The 20,624-nt window shown below is 46.2% G+C and overlaps 1 protein-coding gene and 1 pseudogene across 1 annotated transcript; both read right to left on the bottom strand.

The window, feature by feature from the left end:
* LOC110288330 (zinc finger and BTB domain-containing protein 7B pseudogene) overlaps nt 1-5,808 on the bottom strand; it is a 7,790-nt pseudogene extending 1,982 nt beyond the window's left edge.
* Nucleotides 5,809-12,309: 6,501 nt separating this feature from the next.
* On the bottom strand, nt 12,310-20,108 carry LOC147003754 (paired immunoglobulin-like receptor B). The gene is made up of 10 exons (XM_085842426.1): nt 20,028-20,108; nt 19,838-19,873; nt 19,374-19,658; nt 18,919-19,224; nt 17,496-17,774; nt 17,062-17,370; nt 16,538-16,834; nt 15,999-16,301; nt 15,716-15,766; nt 12,310-13,040 (listed from the first exon to the last, which is right to left on the bottom strand). Exons 1-10 carry the CDS (start codon nt 20,059-20,061, stop codon nt 12,904-12,906), a joined length of 2,037 nt encoding a protein of 678 aa, XP_085698552.1. The 5' UTR covers nt 20,062-20,108; the 3' UTR covers nt 12,310-12,903.
* Between the last annotated feature and the right edge of the window lie 516 nt (nt 20,109-20,624).

The following is a 20,624-nucleotide window of genomic DNA, read 5'->3' as shown; positions in this document are numbered from 1 at the left end:
GTCTCTATTTCATGAACCTTGGGAACTGTCTTGTCCTGTGTGTCACATGACTGTGGTGTCTCTTTCTGGCCAGCTGTTTTTCTTGACCTGAGTGTAAGTGATTGGTTATGTCATTGTACTGGTAAGACTTACCAGTGCTGTGAGGTCAGTCACACCATCCTCCCCATAGGCAGAAAGAGATGCTGCCCTCTCCTGGTTAGATGATCTCCATGTGAGGAACTTGCCTCAGATGACTTTGAGGCATACATGGTCTCTCAACAGTGACTCTCATCACCTATAGTGCTGATGTGTCAGATGCAGAGAGCTGCCAGAGATATCACACTCGGTGGTGGATATGAACCCCTTAGGGCATTGTGTCTTGTCCCAGGATCATAGGAAGGACAGGCTCCAGTTAGATATAGTGAGTGCAGATAGCATTAGAAATAATCAGATGGCGGGAGACAATTGTAAGAACATAAGCAACAGAAACCAAGATTAGTAGGCATCATCAGAATCCAATTCTCCCACCATAGCAAGTCCTGGATACATCATCCTACCAAAAAGCAGGATTCTGATCTAACATCACTTCCCATGAAAATGATAGAGGATGTTAAGAAGGACATAAATAACTTCATTAAAGAAATATAGGAGAACGCAGGTCAACAGGTAGAAGCCCTTAAAGAGGAAACCGAATATCCCATAAAAATTATAGCAAAACACAACCAAACAGGTGAAGGAAATGAACAAAAAAATCCTAGACCTAAAAATGTCACTAGAAACAACAAAGAATTCACAAAGGGATCAAGCCTGGAGTTAGAAAACCTAGGAATGAGATCAGGAGTCATAGATTCAAGCATCACCAACAGAGTACAGGAGATAGAAGAGAGTATATCACGTGCAGAAGATACCATAGAAAACATTGACATAACCATCAAATAAAATGAAAAGAGCAGAAAGTTCTTAAAACGAAAGGTTCAGGAAATACAGGATACAATGAGGAGATGAAACCTAAGGATAATAGGTATAGAAGAGAGTGGAGATTCCCAACTTAAAGGGCAAATAAACATCTTCAAGAAAAGTAGAGAAGAAAATTTCCCTAACCTAAAGAAAGAGATGCCCTTGAACATAGAAGAAGCCTACAGAACTCCAAATAGACTGGAACAGGATATAAATTCCTCCCATCACATAATAATCAAGACAGCAAGGGCACTAAACAAAGAAAGAATGTTAAAAGCAGTAAGGGAAAAAGGTCAAGTAACATATAAAGGCAGACTTATCATGATTACACCAGACTTCTCACCAGAGACTACTAAAGGTAGAAGATAGATCCTGGTCAGATGTCATACAGATCCTAAGAGAACACAAATGCCAGCCCAGGCCATTATACCCAGCAAAACTCTCAATTACCATAGAGGGAGACACCAAGATATTCCATGACAAAACCAAATTTACACAATATCTTTCCATAAATCCATTCGTACAAAGCATAATAGATTGAAAACACCAATAGAAAGAGGGAAACTACACCCTAGAAAATGAAAGAAAATATTCTTTGAGCAAACCCCAAAGAAGATAGCCACATAAACATAACTCCATATCTAACAACAAAACAACAGGAAGTAACAATCATTTTTCTTTAATATCGCTTATCATCAATGGATTCTGTTTCCCAATAAAGAGACATAGACTAACAGACTGGATATGTAAACAGGACCCAGCATTTTGATGCATACAGGACAGTATGCAAGGCACACACTACATCGGAGTAAAAGGTTGGAAAATAATTTTCCAAGAATATGGTCCCCCAAAACAAGCTGAAGTAGCCCTCTGATATCGAATAAAATGAACTTTCAACCAACAGTTATCAAAAAAGATAAGGAATGACGTTTCATACTGGTTAAAGAATTAATCTACCAAGATGAACTCTCAATTCTGAACATCTACGCCCCAATTGCAAGAACACCCACGTTTATAAAAGAAACTTTACTAAAGTGAAAGCACACAGCACACCCCACATAATAATAGGGAGAATTCCACACTCCACTCTCAGCATTGGACAGATCATGGAAACAGAAACTAAACAGAGACACCGTGAAACTAACAGAAGTTATGAACCAAATGGATCTAAGAGATATTTATAGAACATTTAATCCAAAGCAAAAGAATATACCTTTTTCCTCAAGGTACCGTCTCCACAAATGACCATATAACTGGTCACAAAACAAGCTTCAACAGATACAAGAACATTCACATAATCTCATGAACCCTATCAGATCATCTCAGTCTAAGCCTGGTCTTAAATTCCAACAAAAAGAACAGAAAGCACACATACACATAGACTCTGACAAGGAAAATAAAGAAAAGTAATTAAAGGCTCTTTAGAATTTAATGAAAGTGAAAACACATCATACCAAACTTATGGGACACAATGAAAGCAGTGGTAAGAGCAAAACTCATAGCTCTAAGTGTGCCTCCAAACAGAAACTGAAGAGATCTTCCATGAGCAGGTTGACAGCACACATGAAAGCTCTTGAACACAGAGAAGCAAATACACCAAAGAGGAGTGGACCGTAGGAAATAATCAAAGTCGGGGCTGACATGAACCAAATATAAATAAGAGAAATATACACAGAATCAACAAAACCAGGAGCTGGTTCTTTGAGAAAATCAGCAAGATTGATTAACCCTTAGCCAGATGTATTAGTTAGGGTTTTACTGCTGTGAACAGACACCATGACCAAGGCAAGTCTCATAAAACACAACATTTAATTGGGGCTGGCTTACAGGTTCAGAGGTTCAGTCCATTATCATCAAGGTGGGAGCATGGCAGTAACCAGCAAGGCATGGTGCAGGCAGAGCTGAAAGTTCTACATCTTCATCCAAAGGTTTCTAGTGGAGACTAACTTCCAGGCAACTAAAGTGAGGATCTTATGCCCACACCACAGTGACATACCTACTCCAACCAGGTCACACCTATTCCAACAAGGCCACACCTCCAGATGGTGCCACTCCCTGTGAAAGACTCTAAGACTCCCAAAGGGAGACACTCACTCAAGCCTCAGGACAGCCGCGTACCCAAGAAGACACTGAGACCGAACTTAAGATGTAGAGAGTAAGATTTAATAAAGCAACAACAAGAAAGCACATAAAAAGCACATAAACCAGAGCTCTGGGGTCGAAACTCATACACCCAGCATGGTGTAGAGGAGAATCGACGACAGCCCAGAATTTTTCTCAGGCTTATATAGAAAAGAGCCAAGTAGAGGAGTAGGGTGGGTAAAAGTACAAATTTGCGTCACTAAGAGGTTCTGCCAAGGGTTTTTCCAAGGGATTTTCCAAGGCGCTTTACGTAACCAAGGGGTCGTGTCCTATATTTTGGCACTGTACTTGATTTATTGGAACATTCTGAGGTTTGTTCAAACCCTTATCTCAAAAATGTTCTTGGAACAGTTTTCATTTGGGAGGGGGTCGGACTCTGGGGTGAAGAGTTCAGGAATGTACTCTGGGGTGAGAAGTTCAGGAGTGTTCCGGGAACAATCTCCAGATGGGAGGGGTAGGAGGACTCTGAGTTGAAGAGTTCAGGAAGAGTTCAGTACTTTTCCTCCTTCATTCCCCACTCTTTTTTTGTGAGTAGCTCTAATCTTAGAGCGAGGTTTCGGCCTCTTGGAGGACCCGATATTGTTGTCTTAGTACCATAACTTGCACTGTATTCTACTAACTTATTGAGGATGCAGGGGCCAAAAGTGAGCAAAAGCATAAGTGTAATTAAGGGTCCTGCTATAGTGGAGAGGAGAGTGGTGAGCCAAGGGGACTTATTAAACCAGCTTTTGAACCATCTTTGTTGGCTTTCTCTTTTTCTTTTACGTATATCTAGGCGTTCTCTAAGTTTAGCCATAGAATCTTTGATTACTCTTGAATGGTCAACAACATAAAAACAACATTTTTCTTTTAAGGCAGCACAGAGTCCTCTTTTCCTAAGGAACAATAAGTCCAATCCCCTTTTGTTTTGTAACACCACTTTGGACAGGGAAGTCAAAGATAGACTGTTCTATAGTTCTAAGATCAACATCCATAGCTGTACGTAACCAACAGGATTGAGTCATATTAGGATTAGTTCTATTTAAAACTTAAGAAAGCTCTTTGGACTAGACTGACCAGACGGCTCTCTGTGTCTAGGGGTAGTGGGGAAACTAAAGTTGGCTTCATGAGGGAAGTATTAGTCTCTAAGGAGGGTCCCACTGTGTTGGGCTGTGGAGTTCGTGGAGCTGGTACGGCCGGGACTTTTGGGGGAGCCAGTGCAACTGGGGGACCCTTGTGTAGTGACTGGGGTCCCGTGGTGGCCGACTGCTCTCAGAATCGAGCCAGAGAGAGATGGAAGGTGTCTATGTGGCCATTGGGGAGGTCGAGGCCAGCAGGGGATGAGGTGGTGGTCGTGGGCGGTGGGTAGTGAGGGGCTGTCACGTTATCTTTGTGGCAGTTTTGACCCTTTAGATGGCGCTGTAGATGGCCTTCCTTGGCGTAGGCCTTGTGGCACAGGTGGCACTCATAGAGCCGGTCCCCGGTGTGCAGGTGCATATGGTTTTTGAGGTCGTAGCTATGCAGGAAGCGGGCTGGGCAGTGGGGGCATGAGTAGGGTCGTTCTCCTGTGTGCTCCCGCATGTGGATCTTCAGCTTATCATTCCTGGTGAAGCGGACACCGCAGACCTCACAGGCAAAAGGCTTTTCACCAGTGTGGGTCCTTATGTGCCGAGGCAGTTTGCCTGCCCCGTGGATTATCTTGTGACAGACTGGGCACTCTTGGGGCATCTGTGAACGGCGTTTACGCACCAGCTTGTCTTGGCCATCCAGGCCTGGTGCCAGGGCATCCTGGTGCAGCGAACTTAGGTAAGCCATCAGGTCGGGGACGATGGGATCTTCATCTAAGCCCAGCTCTTCTGGTGACAGTGGAGGCTCGTTACTCTGGGCTAGCCCGTAGCCTGGTGGGTATGCCATCTCTTTTTCAGTTTTAAAGACTTCATAGTTTAGGGGCCCCTCGGCAGGTGAGGTGGCACCTGTGGGAGGACTATAGCTATTTTCGAGCCCACTATCCCCACTGTTACCCAATTTACCAACCATCTCTTTTTTTTCGTAGATCGAGGGATGGGTGAGTACTGTGGGTACCTCTGGGACCAGATGGTTCGCTCGGGCCCCTTTGGTTTGAAGAAAAGCTTTTCGGGGTTTGCGGCTGCGGCGGGCGACAGGTCGAGGTGGTGGTGGTAGGAGGGGCACCTGTGGAGGGCTGTCTTTACCGTTGGGCATTCTTGAGGTTGAGGCTGTGGTGGTGGCAGTGGCGAAAGCCTCCAGGTACTGTCGGGCTCGCTCACAGTCATCTTTATCTGGGCTGGGGGCTTCCAGCCCACTGCCTTGTAAAATCTCTATGCAAGCAGTGATGACACATGGGATTTCCAGTAGCTGAGCAGCTTGGAGTACAGCCGGCATATTGGCGCTGCTGGTGGTCAGTGTGGCTGTGTAAGCAAACTCGAGCAGGGCACTTAGGGCCTCCGGCCCTATAAAGTCCAGCTCACACACACTGGCCCTTGCTCCCCCAGAAGCCGTCTCACTACTCTCTGTTTTTATCACTGTTTTTTCTCTCCCCTCCGTAAAGAGCTTCTTGAAGTAGTGGCTACAGGCAGCCAGCACAGCCCTGTGGGTTCGGTACTCAAAACCCTGTGTCCTGATGGTGAGGTCGCACAGATGACCCAGCTGGCGCTGCTCGTTCAGGCAGCTCAGGAGCTCGCTGCTGTGATCTGGGAATGGGATTCCAATTAGGTCATCCTCGGGGCTCCCCATCTTTTCTTTTTAGCCGTTGGGTCTGTTCGCTGGAGCTGCAGAGGCACAGGGTGTAGGAAGAGTCAACACAGGGATCTAATATCTCTCTAGACTCGGTCAAGGGGGGCGGTCCCTCATGTAGAATTTCATAAGGGGTAAGACCGAAACGTCCAGGTGTGTTTCGGACCCTAAGAAGCGCAAAGGGAAGGAGGGTCACCCAGTCTTTACCGCCCGTCTCAATAGCTAATTTAGTTAGGGTTTCTTTTAGAGTCCTATTCATTCTTTTTACCTGTCCTGAGCTTTGGGGTCTATAAGCACAGTGTAATTTCTAATCAGTCCCCAATTGTGTGGCCAATCCCTGACTTACCTGGGCAACAAATGCGGGCCCGTTGTCTGAGCTAATTACCTTAGGGATCCCAAACCGGGGTAGGATTTCTTCAAGGATCTTCTTGGTTACTACCTGAGCAGTTTCAGACTTAGTGGGAAAAGCCTCTACCCATCCAGAAAAGGTGTCTATAAATACCAGCAGGTACTTGTTGCCATACATCCCTGGTTTAATTTCAGTGAAATCCACTTCCCAGTAAACTCCGGGGCGATCCCCTCGTTGTCTCTTTCCTTGTTCTTTGTAAGGTCGAGCAGCATTGGTGAGAGCACAAGCTTTGCAGGAGTCAATTACCTGCTGTACCACTGAATTGAGTTTTAAAATATAATAATCAGACCTCTTGATCAGCTGTAGGAGTTTATCAGATCCCAGATGAGTCAGTTGATGTAATTTTTGGACATAGTCTCTTCCTTTTTTTGTAGGTAAAATAATGCGCCCATCTACAGTCCGCGCTAGCCCCTTAAAATTAAATTCCTGCGCCTGTTTGCGACAAACCATGGAATCTAATAGTTTAAAATCTTCATCAGAGTAAGTATAATTAGGACTGGTTGCCGGTGAGGGCTCTGGCAGGGGCCTGCCTCTTTCTGCCATGATTGTTACTCCCTGGGCTGCCTGCTTTGCTGCTACATCAGCCATCTGGTTTTCTCGGGCCACAGGATCTTGTCCTTTTTGGTGCCCCGGACAATGGATAATAGCCACTTTCTTTGGCATATGTATAGCCTCTAGGAGGGCTAGAATTTCTTCTTTGTTCTTAATGTCTTTACCTGCCGAGGTAAGTAGCCCCCTCTGTTGGTAGATGGCCCCATGGATATGGGCTGTAGCGAAAGCATAGCGGCTGTCAGTGTAAATGTTGATCGCCTTACCTTCAGCCAACCGCAGGGCTTGGGTTAGCGCCATAAGTTCAGCCTTCTGAGCCGAAGTTCCTTCTGGAAGACCACTCGTCCAAATTACCTGTTTTCCATCTACTACTGCCGCTCCTGCTCTTCTTTTTCCCTCCACCACAAAGCTGCTACCATCTGTGTACCAGGCAGGCACACCTGGCCAAGGCTGATCGGTTAAATCTCTCCTCGTTCCAGTTTCTTCAGCCAGGACATCAGCACATTGATGTACAGGAGTGGAGTCGTCCGCCAAGGGGAGGAGGGTGGCAGGATTAAGGATGGCAGGTGGAGCAAAAGTTACTCGATCATTTAGCAACAAACTCTGGTAGTGGGTCATCTGGGCATTAGTCATCCACCGGTCAGGGGGCTGTCGTACAATACTCTCTAGAGCATGGGGGGCGATTACAGTCACATGCTGACCCAGAGTAAGCTTGTCAGCGTCTTTAACAAGCAGGGCTACTGCAGCAATGGCTTTCAGGCAGGAGGGACAACTGCTGGCGACTGGGTCGAGCTTTTTAGATAGGTAGGCCACTGACCGCTTCCAGGGTCCCAGAGTCTGAGTCAAAACCCCACGGGCTATTCCAGCCCACTCATCAACATATAGGGTAAAAGGCTTAGTCAAATCTGGCAAGGCCAGGGCGGGGGCTGCAAGCAGGGCTGCCTTTATGCTGTCAAAGGCTTTTTGGTGTTCCTCAGTCCAGGTGAATGGGACTTTTTCCTTAGTAAGTGGATATAGAGGGGCCGCCAGTGTTGCGAACCCTGGTATCCAGAGTCTGCAAAAGCCCGCCGTCCCCAGAAACTCACGTACTTGGCGCGGGGTGGTAGGGGTTGGGATCAGCATCACAGTCTGTTTTCTGGCCTCGGTGAGCCACCGCTTTCCTTCTCGGAGGGTGTACCTTAGGTAGGTCACCTCGGTGAGACATAGCTGAGCTTTCTTAGCCAATACCCGGTACCCCAACTCACCCAGTTCATTTAGGAGCCTCTTGGTTCCTTCAAGGCACAGTTCCTGAGTTGAGGCTGCAACCAGTAAGTCATCTACATACTGTAAGAGAGAAATCTGAGGGTTTTTCGCTCTGAAAGGCGCAAGGTCACGGTGGAGCGCTTCATCAAAAAGAGTAGGGGAGTTTTTGAATCTTTGGGACAACCTCGTCCAGGTTAGCTGGCCCAATGTCCTTTTTCTTTACAGTATGCACAGTGGTCTCTTTTAAGTGGAAATTTCTGTTCTCCTGGAGGTCTTTTTTGCCCTGTTGCCCAGGTACCCTGACTGTTCTTTTTTTGTCCCTTTTGTACCTACCACTATGGCCAAAGTTAAGTTTCTCTCTTGCCGGCGATCACGCCGATTTTCTCTTTTTAAATCCTGTAAAGTATAATCTTGGAGCCCTTCTAGTCTCTAACCTTTTCTTGATATCAGAGGCAGACTGACTAATGGAAGCCATAGCCACGGCTGCTTTTTGACCCTCTGACGAGGGATCAAACGGTGTATACCTCTTGTAAGCCTCTATTAGTCGTTCTAAGAAAACAGAGGGTGGCTCCACTGGACCCTGAAGGACCTCTCTTACCTTGGCCAAATTAGTAGGTCGCCGAGCGGCCCCTTTGAGCCCCGCCACTAGAGTCCGGCGGTAGACCGTGAGACACTCCCTACCTTCCGCAGTGTTGTAGTCCCAATTAGGACGGGTCAAGGGGAAGGATTCATCTATAAGATTGGGGAGATTAGTGGGGGTCCCATGTTGTCTCAGGACATTTTTCTTGGCTTCCAGCAGGATCCTTTCTCTCTCCTCTGTGGTGAAGAGGACCTGCAAAAGTTGCTGGCAATCATTCCAAGTGGGTTGATGGGAGAACATAAGTGATTCAAGGAGCCCAATAAGCCCAGAGGGGTTTTCTGAGAAAGGAGAGTGGTTAGTTTTCCAATTATATAAATCAGAAGAGGAAAAAGGCCAGTACTGCAGAGGAATGAGATCATTAGGTCCTGGCGTTGGCCCTCCCACATGTGCTCTAAGTGGCAAGGTGACTGTTGAATCCGGCCCCCCTTCCTCCCCAGGGCTTCGGCCTCGGCGGCTCCTAGTTCCCCCCGCCGGTCCCTGGGCCCCTCTCGTGAGGTTGGGAGTCCATCCAGAGGAGGTCGTCAACCTCTGGATAAATCTTGGGGGGTGCTGAGGGACGGGATTTTTCGACTGCGTCGGACTGGACAACCGCGACCGTCAGTTTAGAAGGATTTGGAATCCAAGGCTTGACCCACGGAGGTGGGAACTGAACAAGACTCTGCCAAGTCACAATGTAAGGAATCTGATCAGGGTGACCTCCTTCTTCCTGAAAAACAATTTGCCTGACGGCGGCGATTAGTGACAAGTCAAAAGCACCCTCCGGTGGCCAGCCTACTCCAAATGTCGGCCACTCGGAGGTGCAGAAGGTCTGCCAAGGACCCTTTTTAACCTCCACCGACTGGTTGTGAGCCCTGTCCCTCACCTCTCCCCAATGCTCCAGGGTTAGAGACAGGGGAGAGGAGGCAGATTGTCCCATTTCTAGAATAATAGCAGACACAACAAGAGCAGACACGAGACTGAGACAAAAAAGGAACCAAAAACGGCTGCGACTTCGCGTCGCCCACAGGCAACTTACAGAATCAGATGGCCTTTCAAAGGCCAACAGATTGAGACCTACCTGGTCTCCAGAGGGGTCCACCAGGCGTCCCTGGTCCTCCCCTTGTCCTCCTGGGATGTCTCCCAGGGCGAGCGGACAGTGGACACCTGGACACGTCTATCCTTATCCACCCCGCGCTCCCTCCCGGAGCGCGGTCTCAGGTGCTCGCACTGAGCACAGAGCGTCGCGCAAAACCGAAACTGTGATCGCAGCAGATACAGAATGGCCTACCTGGCCTCCAGAAACAAACAGAACACAGACACCAGACCAAAACAGAATAGAAAATCTTACCTCTGAGTAGGTCCAGGACTTCTGGGTGGTCGCGCTGATTCCCGGCCAATGCACCAAATGAAAGACTCTAAGACTCCCAAAGGGAGACACTCACTCAAGCCTCGGGACATCCGCGTACCCAAGAAGACACTGAGACCGAACTTAAGATGTAGAGAGTAAGATTTAATAAAGCAACAACAAGAAAGCACATAAAAAGCACATAAACCAGAGCTCTGGGGTCGAAACTCATACACCCAGCATGGTGTAGAGAAGAATCGACGACAGCCCAGAATTTTTCTCAGGCTTATATAGAAAAGAGCCAAGTAGAGGAGTAGGGTGGGTAAAAGTACAAATTTGCGTCACTAAGAGGTTCTGCCAAGGGTTTTTCCAAGGGATTTTCCAAGGCGCTTTACGTAACCAAGGGGTCGTGTCCTATATTTTGGCACTGTACTTGATTTATTGGAACATTCTGAAGTTTGTTCAAACCCTTATCTCAAAAATGTTCTTGGAACAGTTTTCATTTGGGAGGGGGTCGGACTCTGGGGTGAAGAGTTCAGGAATGTACTCTGGGGTGAGAAGTTCAGGAGTGTTCCGGGAACAATCTCCAGATGGGAGGGGTAGGAGGACTCTGAGTTGAAGAGTTCAGGAAGAGTTCAGTACTTTTCCTCCTTCACCTGGTCCAAGAATATACAAACCATCACACCAGAGGGCACAGAGACAATATCCAAACTTATAAAATCAGAAATGAAAAGGGAGACATAACAACAAAATACATCTTAAGAATTATTCTTTTTGTTGAATATTAATAGTTGGAAATATTAAACTCATGTTCTACCAACATCATGGAAATGTTGTTCATAATTTTTCTCACTGTGCTTACAATTAACATTTCCTTAATGCTTAACTTCAAAGAGTTTTTGCTATTTTGAAAATTTTAAAAACTACTTACTTTAAAAAATCATTTCTCCCCTAGTGTTGCGGCCTGCCCTCAGTCCACAACACGAACGGTTCAACTGAGAATGGCAGTTCAGGCTGAAAAGAGAGGAATCTAGATGGGGCGGAAGAAAGAATGGAGCCAAGACAACATACATTCTGTTCAAGGCTCAATTTTACTATTTTCAGACACTAAGTTATAAAAGAAGGGGGAGGGAACCCAACTTCCCGCCAAGTAACTCAGGGTCCAGTAGCAGGACAAACACGTGTGTGCCTCCAGGCAGCAAAGGCAGGTTCCAGCAGTAGGTAGGCGTGGCAGGACGAATGAGCCGGTAGCTCCACCCTTGAGCAAGCAGGTTCCAGGCTGGGGGAAGGGAGGCCACACCCTAGAAACGCTGGTAACCTTTTTTAAGTAAACTGATTGTTAGATACTGTACCGAGAAATATGCATTTTAAGTACTCTCTCACTATGTCAGGTGGTATCATATCAGGGCCTTTGAATATATTTCTTGGTGATTCATTTTTAATATTTTATGCTTTTTTTATATGCTTAACTGCCAAAGAATATTTTGTATGTTTTGAATCAATTTATGATTCAACATTAGATGCAGAATCCTCAGTTATGGATAGTATTAAATATTTATTAATGATAATTTAGGATATGAAAGGATATGAATATAAAAGTTGAACAAATTTTTATGTATTATAGATTCTCAAAGTACTCATTACTAATACATTTGACGTATAAATGCATTTAAATCACAAAAATTAAAAAAATGAAATTTACAGTGAAATGACATTTGGCACGATAATGTAAGTAGTCACACAGAGTGGAAAAATGTAAGAAGAATGCAATGAAAATCTTTTTGCTAATTATACAGGAATCATTGGAAATAGAAGTGTATATTTGTGAGGTGTGTAGTACTGTGATTTTTTTTATACATATACATTATGAATTCCCTGAAATCTTCTAAAAGCACATAATAGGTCATTATAATATATAAGTAACAGACAAGCATTATAAGCACAGACCTCAAATATACCAGTGAGTTCATTTTGTGTTGGCCACACACGGCTGGCTGGCTGGGCATGAGACCTGCCCTTCAGTGTGCTTTGTGTACCAATGTGACTTGTTAGAAAAACTAAATGTTCTTTTGCAAGTGTTTATCCATTCAGGATTCAGTATTTTCAGATCTTTCTCTGCAGTGTTCAGTTGTGGATTTCTGCATACGTTCCCATCTCCTGCAGGAGGAAGCTGAGCAAGACATTGATCTAGGAGTCATTTCATTGGTTTGTCCTTTAAAAAATAGTAGCAGCCACAACCCTGCCTGATGACTCAGAGGGCTGCCATCCTAAGGGACACCAGGTAAGTCTCTCCTCACCAAGCCCTGTCCTGCCCGCTCCGCTGAGTGCTTAGGACAGAGCAATAACCTACACTGAGTACTCCATTTCCCACCCCAAGGACTGCACGCTTTCCAGGAGGTCTGCTGCCACAAGGAACATCAACTAAGCTTTTGCCTCCCAAGGCCCAGCCCACCAAGTCGCCTGAAAGAACACCCAGTGGCAGTAGGCTAATACACACACCCAACCCTCCCGTATATGCACACTCACACACAAGAAAACGTCCTTAAATACAATTCATAGAGATGACAGAGGCCTTGAAATGTGAAGGAATAAATCCCATAATCAAATACAGAAAAATACAATCCAGAGGTGAAAGATATTCCAGGCAGGTGGGACAGCCTATTCCCTCACTTTATGGTTTCAGAAGAGTGTAGGTCCTGGAAACAAAGGCTCCCAGTGTGTGGAGGGACAGTAATTCATTTATTGAGGAACCACCTCATTATGACACTTCCACTTCCCTCTGAACTCCAAACTTTTGCTCCCTAGACATTGTATCACAACAGTTCCTTAACACTATAACAGGATTTTTTTTTTTTTGACAGAAACCTTTGGGTCATCAGATTTATTTCCCAGAGTGTAGAACATTGAAAGATGCATTCTTTTCTCTTTAGATTAGTTCCCAGCTGCACGGTGGGTCTGTCTATGGCTTCGCCAAGCCTCAGTGGCTAGAATCGAAAGGACGATAAGGACCACGACTGCCATTCCCATCCTGATGAGATTCTCCATTGTGTGATCCTGGTTCTCTGTGGCTGTGGTGTTAGATACAGAAGTTAGAGATGGTCAAAGTTCCTAACTAAGAATCCATCAAGGTCCCTTTTTGTCCCTGGAGAGGACAAGGTTCTACTCCTTCCAGTGCTATGACATGGAATTCTCTTTATTCAACTGCCTAGGTTTTGGACATGTTCTAACATGGACAGATGTTCTCAGCTGGTCCTGAGAATAGTAGAAGAAGAGGAGCAGGATGTATCTCTCCTTAAGTGATCTTAGTGTTTCTTCTGAGTTCCACTCTATCATGTATTGGAGAGGCCCATCATTTTCACCATATAAGCTTATAGAGTTCTGGGATGAATGGTTCTTGTTATACAGCTGGTTCCCCTCTCTTATTCTTACTAAATTCTTCAGACATTGTGCTAATAGAAAACCAATTACATACTAGTGAGACCAGAAAATTCTGAGTATGGTGATTCTCCTGAGCCCATCAGAGGTTGTACAGAATCAGATTCTCAGTGTGTTTTTAGTGAGCGTTGGTTCCCTTGTCACGTTCAGACTCTTCCATTTCTCCCTTGATCTGACCTTACTTCTGATCTCTCTGTCTGTTTCTGTCTGTCTGTTTTTCTGTTTCTCTCTCTCTCTCTCTCTGTGTGTGTGGGTGGGTGTGTCTGTAAAACAAAAAAAGAGAGTGGATGTTAATCCACTGGGATTTTCCCTAAGAGTTCCCTCAATACCAGGACTAGTGCATGTTAAGCATAGATCCTAAGACTGACAGTTATGACTTTTCTTGGCTTTACAAGCAAAAGTTAATGCAACAACAGTATGTGTTCCACTGTGAGAAGAGAGTGGTGAAGGTTCTCCATCACTTTAGAAGATCCCAGGGTCAAGGTTAAAGAGTCCCTGGAGGTCCCATCTCCAAACCCTCTCTTTTCCAGACAGGTGTACCAAGTCCTAGATTGAGATAATCGTAGCTGTCACTGCTCAGTGAAGTATGAATGGTAGAGTCACATCTATATTTCACTCACAAGGTAAAGGTGACTTCACAAAGCAATAGGTATCAATTGTAACATTTGGATTTTGTTTTCTTTAATGTGAATATTGTTATGTTCTAGATATCATAGAGAATTTTCTCTATGGATTAGGTATGGATTTGAATCTGTTTTCATCAACTTCAACAGGGCTTGTAACTATTACACCTCTTCCAGGGGCACCATAGGCCGTGGCTACACTGAGAGCAAGGGTCTGACAAGGATGCTGTGAATATTGTTTATTTGAGAGTGAGGAGAAGAGGTTGGCAATGGGAACCAGTCCCTGTATAGGATCCTATATCTGTCTGTGGCCTCCCCAAGATTGTTTTTCTAACTACATCAAATCTTTGGATTCCATTAGCAGGGAGCATCCCTAGAATGATTCAGGTGGCCTCCCAACCTCATGAGGGTGAATACCCATCTGACTGACATTCTGCAGCTTTTAAACCCTATGCTAGCTTATATTTATTGTAAATGGAAAATACTGACACACCCCTTTACCTCAGAAAGATCTAGATATTCTTTCCTTTGACCATGAACTGCAGAGTCACTGTTGTATTGGGAGATAGGTATGTATACCACCTGAGGTTGCTCCTAAGGGTTGATGTCACAAAACTCATAGAGAATCTTAGAATTATGACCCATGAGCTAGACTGAAGGAGCCTGAGTCCCCCACCATGGCTATTTGACCCAGCCTTGCCATGCATCAGTAGACTGTGGGTAGACCGACTGCAGAATCAGGTTCTGGGGATCTCCTCCTTCAGGAGAGGTAACAGCTTCGACCATCACCAAAAATACATAGACACGTGTACTAGCTAGTTTTGTGTGTAAACTTGACACAGCTGGAGTTATCACAGAGAAAGGAGCTTCAGTTGAAAAAATGCCTCCATGAGATAAAACTGTAAGGCATTTTCTCAAGTAGTGATCAAGGGGGAAAGGCCCCTTGTGGGTGATGCCATCTCTGGGCTGGTAGTCTTGGTTCTATAAGAGAGCAGGCTGAGCAAGCCAGGGGAGGCAAGCCAGTAAAGAACATCCCTCCATGGCTTCTGCATCAGCTCCTGCTTTCTGACCTGCTTGAGTTCCAGTCCTGACTTCCTTTGGTGATGAACAGCTGTACGGAAGTGCAAGCTGAATAAACCCTTTCCTCCCCAACTTGCTTCTTGGTCATGATGTTTGTGCAGGAAAAGAAACCCTAACGAAGACAACAGGAGAACCAGGCTTCTCCCATTCATACTCAGAGAAAGAGCAGCCCAGCAATTGAAGGGACTGTCCAAGTAGGATCTCCAGCTGTTAGGATCCCTTTATCAAGCCTATATAAGTAGCTTTACCCATCTGAGCCTTCATTCCAACACAGTCTTTGTTAGTAATCCTGGGCCAGATTCTATGCAGGTGAAATGTTTGTTTCTTAGGGATATTATGGGGAAGTGACTTTCTGGGTTCTTTGCTCACAATCTTACCCACTTGTCTCATCATCCAAGTTGAGGCTCAATGCCTCTCTTTGGATGCTACCTTCTGTAGCCCAACAGTTAAGCCCCAGCCTCTGGGTTGTCTTTTGGGATATTTGCTGGTCTTTGATACTCCCAAGATGACATGACTGAGAAATGAGAAGTGTCATTAACAGGAGCTGGTTGTTAGGCTGCCTGTGTTTGCAGCACATTTCCTACAAAGATGTGTGTGATACTTACCAATTGGTGGGATGGGCCTTTTGCGAGGCCAGGTGGAGGATTCAATGGTTTCTAGGAAACAGAACAAGAAGAGGCTGTTCTTCCTGCTGTCTCTCCTACATATGCCCTCCTAACTCCTCATGGTGAGTGAACATTACATGAAGGATCATTGCTGGTATTCAGTTATTTACTCAGGAATGTGCCTTATGTCTAACCATTCCTTTTGTGCCCTTAATCCTACCCCAGTAAGAACTCTGATACAGTGTTAATTGTGAGCCACTCTGAGATGTCAGGATCACCTCACCTGAGACTGTGAGTGCCACAGGGGCACTGGCAGATGACAAGAGGTAGAAAGATGAGTTTTGAGCACCATAGCACCTGTAGGTGCCTGAGAGATGGGAGGTCACAGGACTCTTGGAGAATTCTGCCTGGAACTGCTGATCATGGGACTTTGATTTTAGTCTCAGGGGTTGCTGGGCTGATCCCTCCTTGGACAGAATGAAAGTATCCACAGAGTCCATTGACCAACACAGCAGGGTCACGTTCTCTCCTGAGTGCACTGTGTAGTTAGGCTTCACTGAGAGGGAAGGAGTGATTGGGAGCTGTCCTAAAGAGAAGAGGCATGATGAGAGGCTAGCTTCCTTGTTCTGAGCTCGAATCACACATGAGTCCACCCTGAGGACCTGGGCCTCTGTCTCTTTTCTCTGACTGAGCTCAACTCCTTTCCTTGTCTTCTTGCGTCCACTCCTGCTTAGGATTCCTGTATCCATCCTGGCCATCAGCTCCCCAGCTCCCCCATGAGAGCCTGAGCAGGTTACTGATTGATTCTGTTAAGTTCCTCACCTGGGATCAGTATGTCCCAGGGGTCACTGGAGGCTGACCACTCAGAGGAGAGGTTGTGTGCACCATAGCATCTGTATTGGCCTCCAGTGGAGCTACTCACATAGCCCAGTGTAAAGTTGGCCACAGAGAATCCAGTGTCAGTCTGCTCGCTAGAGTGCTGCATGATGTCAGCTCCCCCCACCTTGTGCAGAGCAAATCTGTCATAGTTGCTATCAGAGAAACACTGCAGTGTGAGTCTCATCCCAGGGTCCAGGACATGGCCTTGTTGAGTCAGCAGAGAGGGCTTCTTGGACAGCCCTAGAGGGAAGGTGACAGCTAGAGACTGAGGTTTGGTTCTTACCAAACACCTTTGCCCTCTCCTCCTGCCCTTGTGCATGTCCCCTCTTCTCCCCAATCAGGGCTGTGTTTGAGAACACAGGTTCTCCATTTTGTCCTTCTCTATCTGCAACTCAGCAGAGGGGCAGGCCTGTGGCCAAGGACTTAGGGACTCAGAAAATGTTTAGAGAATGATAGTGGGGACTTACCTGAGATGAGTATTTGTTGGAGATCACAAGGTACTGACCAGAGCTGTGGGGTATTGTTGAGGTAACCATAACATCTGAATGTCCTTGTATGGGTTGGGGTTTTGGGTCCTATAATAAACAGGGCTTGGTACTGTCTACTAGAAGATATATAAACTGTGTCCAGTGAGTTGCCGAATTTCTTATCTGCTTTGGTGAGAATGAATTTATCATACTGACTGTGTGAGACACAGTGGAGGGTCATGTTCCCTCCTGCTGCCACCACAGGGCTGGGCAGTGCTGAGAGCCAAGGTTTATAGTATTCATAGATTCCTAGGAGAGAATGAGGCTGTCTCTTACATGTCTCACACCGTCCCAGTGTTCTCTTGGAAAACTGTGTGGGAAGGGAAGACTCCTGAGAGCAGAGCCTGGGGTTGAGAATCTGACTGTCCCCTCACCTGTCACCACCAGCTCCAGGGTGTCACTGGGCTGTGACCAACCAGCTGAGCTGTAACAATAACAGCGATATCGCCCTGCATGTTGTCGTGTCACAGAAGGGATGAAGAACTTGCCCTTGTTCCCAGGCTCCTGTAGGGTCTCTGTGCTCTGTGGTTTTTGGCTTCCCTCATTATGCAGAAAATATACTTCTGCATCCAGGTTCCCCTGACACCAGATGGTCATTGCTCTTTTGGAGGCAATCACTGGTTCAGCCTTGATGGTTGGTTTTTGGAGATTACCTACATAGAAGTCAGAGTGAAGCACATGGGTGTGTTGAAAAGTGGCACGGAGAATGTCCCACCAGAAGATGTTTCCTTTGTCTTTTTCGTTCTTCTCCCACACAATACACCAGAAGACAACTTCCCATTCTTCCCTCCTTCCTGATACGACACAGTCCTCCCCACCTCCCCTCTCTCCCAGGTTCACTGCTCCTCTGTGTCAGAGAAGAGAAGGCTTTTTAGTGATATCAGCTGAACATGGCATAAAAAGATGCAAGAACACGAGGCCCACACCCTCATATTAAGACTGGACAAGGCAAGCCACTAGGAGCACAAAGATCCCATGTGTAGGTAAAACTGTCAGAGACATCCCCACTTACACTGTTAGGAGAAAATAAGAAACTGAAGCAAGCCACGTGCTTCTGGAACACACATTTAATCTGCGTTCAAAGGAGGCAGAGGCAGGTGGATGTCTGAGTTGGAGGCCAGCCTGGTCTATAGAACGAGTTCCATTTAAATAAAACAGGACCACACAGTGAAATATAATCCCACTACCACCAAAAAAAATTTTTTTTGTTTTTGTTTTGTTTTTTGGTTTTGGTTGTTCGGGACAGGGTTTCTCTGTATAGCCCTGTCTGCCCTAGAACTCACGCTGTAGACCAGGCTGGCCTCAAACTCAGAAATGTGCCTGCCTCTGCCTCCCAAGTGTGGGATTAAAGGCGCGCTCCACCACGACCGGCTATAAAAAATGTTATCATTTGGAGCAGTCACAGCATGTATGCAGAGGTCCTAGGGCACTCCCATGCAGGCTCTGCGAGCCCTTAGGATTCCTGCTTAGTTGATTCTGTGTTCTTCAGGGCGTGTCCTCTGGTATCCTCAACCTCTCTAGCTACCATCATCCTTCCTCTCTCTGTTATTCCAGAATCTCTGAGCTCGGGTAGACTGTGCTAAAGCTGATCCAGAGTCACAGAAGCCCTTATAAAGAATCCTCTCTCTAATGGGAACCCTGGGCTTGGCTGTCACTGTGAGCCTTGGACTCACTGATTCCTGTGCTCTGTGTCAAGGTTCAAAAGAGCCCTGGATCCTCACATACACCACACATCAAGTGGTCCCTGAAACCTGTATTATTTCAATATCATTCTATGGAAAGGCTGAGGTTCCTCACCTGAGACCAGGAGCTCCACTGATTCACTTGGAGGTGACCACACATATGGTGTACACCTGTCATAACTGTAGCATCTGAATATCCATCTCTGGTTGGGGGTCACAGGGCCCACAGAGAACAGGGCGTGGTACTTCCCTGTAGAGTGGTAATACTGTGAGTCTTTCTTCCATGAGAACTTCTGTGGTCCTTCTACAGTCAGAATGAACCTGTGATAGTTCTCCCCGGACTCACACTCGAGGGTGACATACCCTCCTGAAGTTACCACAGGGCTGGCCTGGGCAGAAAGGCTGGGTTTCCTGTAGGCACATGGAGAGACGGAGGAGTCAGTTAAATGTCCACAGGCCTCATTATTCTCCTTGGCTCTGAGGTTCCCACAGTGAGGGTGGGCATTCCTGTTAACAGAGCCAAGTGTGGACAGTTATAACCTGAGGCCTAGGATCCTGTGTGTCTCTCACCTGTCACCACTAGCTCCAGGGGGTCACTGTAGCCTGATGATTCATCCTGGGTGCTGTAGGAACATCGATATTGCCCTGCATTACTCAGCTCTACATTTGAGAATGAGAATTCAGCCTTGTTTGCTGGCTTCTGTTTGTTCTTTGTTACTGTTTTATATAGCTTTCCATCCTTATAGAGGTAGTACTCATTGGCTCCAATTGTCTCTTCACACAAGAAGGTCACCTTAGTCCACCTGGAGACCACAGAGTCTGGCTGTACTCTGAGGATAGGCTTAGGGAGGGACCCTGCAAGTAACAGCAACTAGGACTGAGGACAAACACACTCAGATTGCAGTCCTTAACCCCATGACCTTCCCGTCACCCACCGGACTCACACACAGGCGGTGTTTTCCACCATCACAGCCCACACATGGCTCCTGGATCTGAAGAAAAGAGCATTTCAGGTCAGCTGCAGACACACTCACCTGTCAGCACTGGGATCCAGAGGCTCAGAGTCAGTCCTGGAAGAGAGTTCTTTGTAAGAGATTTGTCCCTAAGGCTGAGCAAGTCTGCAGAAACATCTGAGACCCTGGGGTTTCCTTCTGGGTGAGTGCTGGTCTACAGGCAAAGATCATTTCCAGACCTCAGTATCCCCTCCCCCTCTTCACATCTCACCAAGAAGGAGCAGGGCTGTGAAGGTGCAGGACATGGCATCTCCCCTCAGTGGCTGCAACTGTGCTTGAGGGCCGAGCTACAGAGCCTTTCTGAAGGGATTGGGTACAGGGTGTGGCACTGGAGGCAGGGCAGTCCCCATGACATGGTCATATATCAGCAGCCCCACAGAAAGAGGAACCGCCCTCCTCATCACCACGCTCTGACTTCCTCAATGGTGTGACATGGCCAGGCAGTAGACCCTCTGCAGTTAGGTCTTACACAGATGGGATTTCCTCATCCCACCAGTGTCTGCCTCACCTGTGTACATTACTCTCATGGCCATATTGTAGCAAACATGTGTGAACATCTCACACTACAGTACAAATTTAAGTGTGGTTTTCTTAGTTCCTCTTTGTTTTATGTGAACTATTTCTTTCTTTTCAACATTTTTGATGTTTCTGAGAAGGATCTTCCTGTATATCTGCCTGGAGTGTGATTGACAGCTTTTTCTTCTTAGTCTCAAGTGATGCATTACCACTGGGCATTACAATTTGGGTTTTTTTTTTATGTTTGTGTTTTTCCTTACAATTTAAGGGTACATATTTCTATTCATTTTTT

The sequence above is a fragment of the Mus caroli genome, unplaced genomic scaffold, assembly GCF_978045245.1.
Source record: "Mus caroli unplaced genomic scaffold, Mus_caroli_1 scaffold_8, whole genome shotgun sequence".
NCBI lineage: Eukaryota > Metazoa > Chordata > Mammalia > Rodentia > Muridae > Mus > Mus caroli.
The sequence above is the reverse complement of the archived record's forward strand: the minus strand, read 5'-3'. Positions and strand labels throughout refer to the sequence as shown.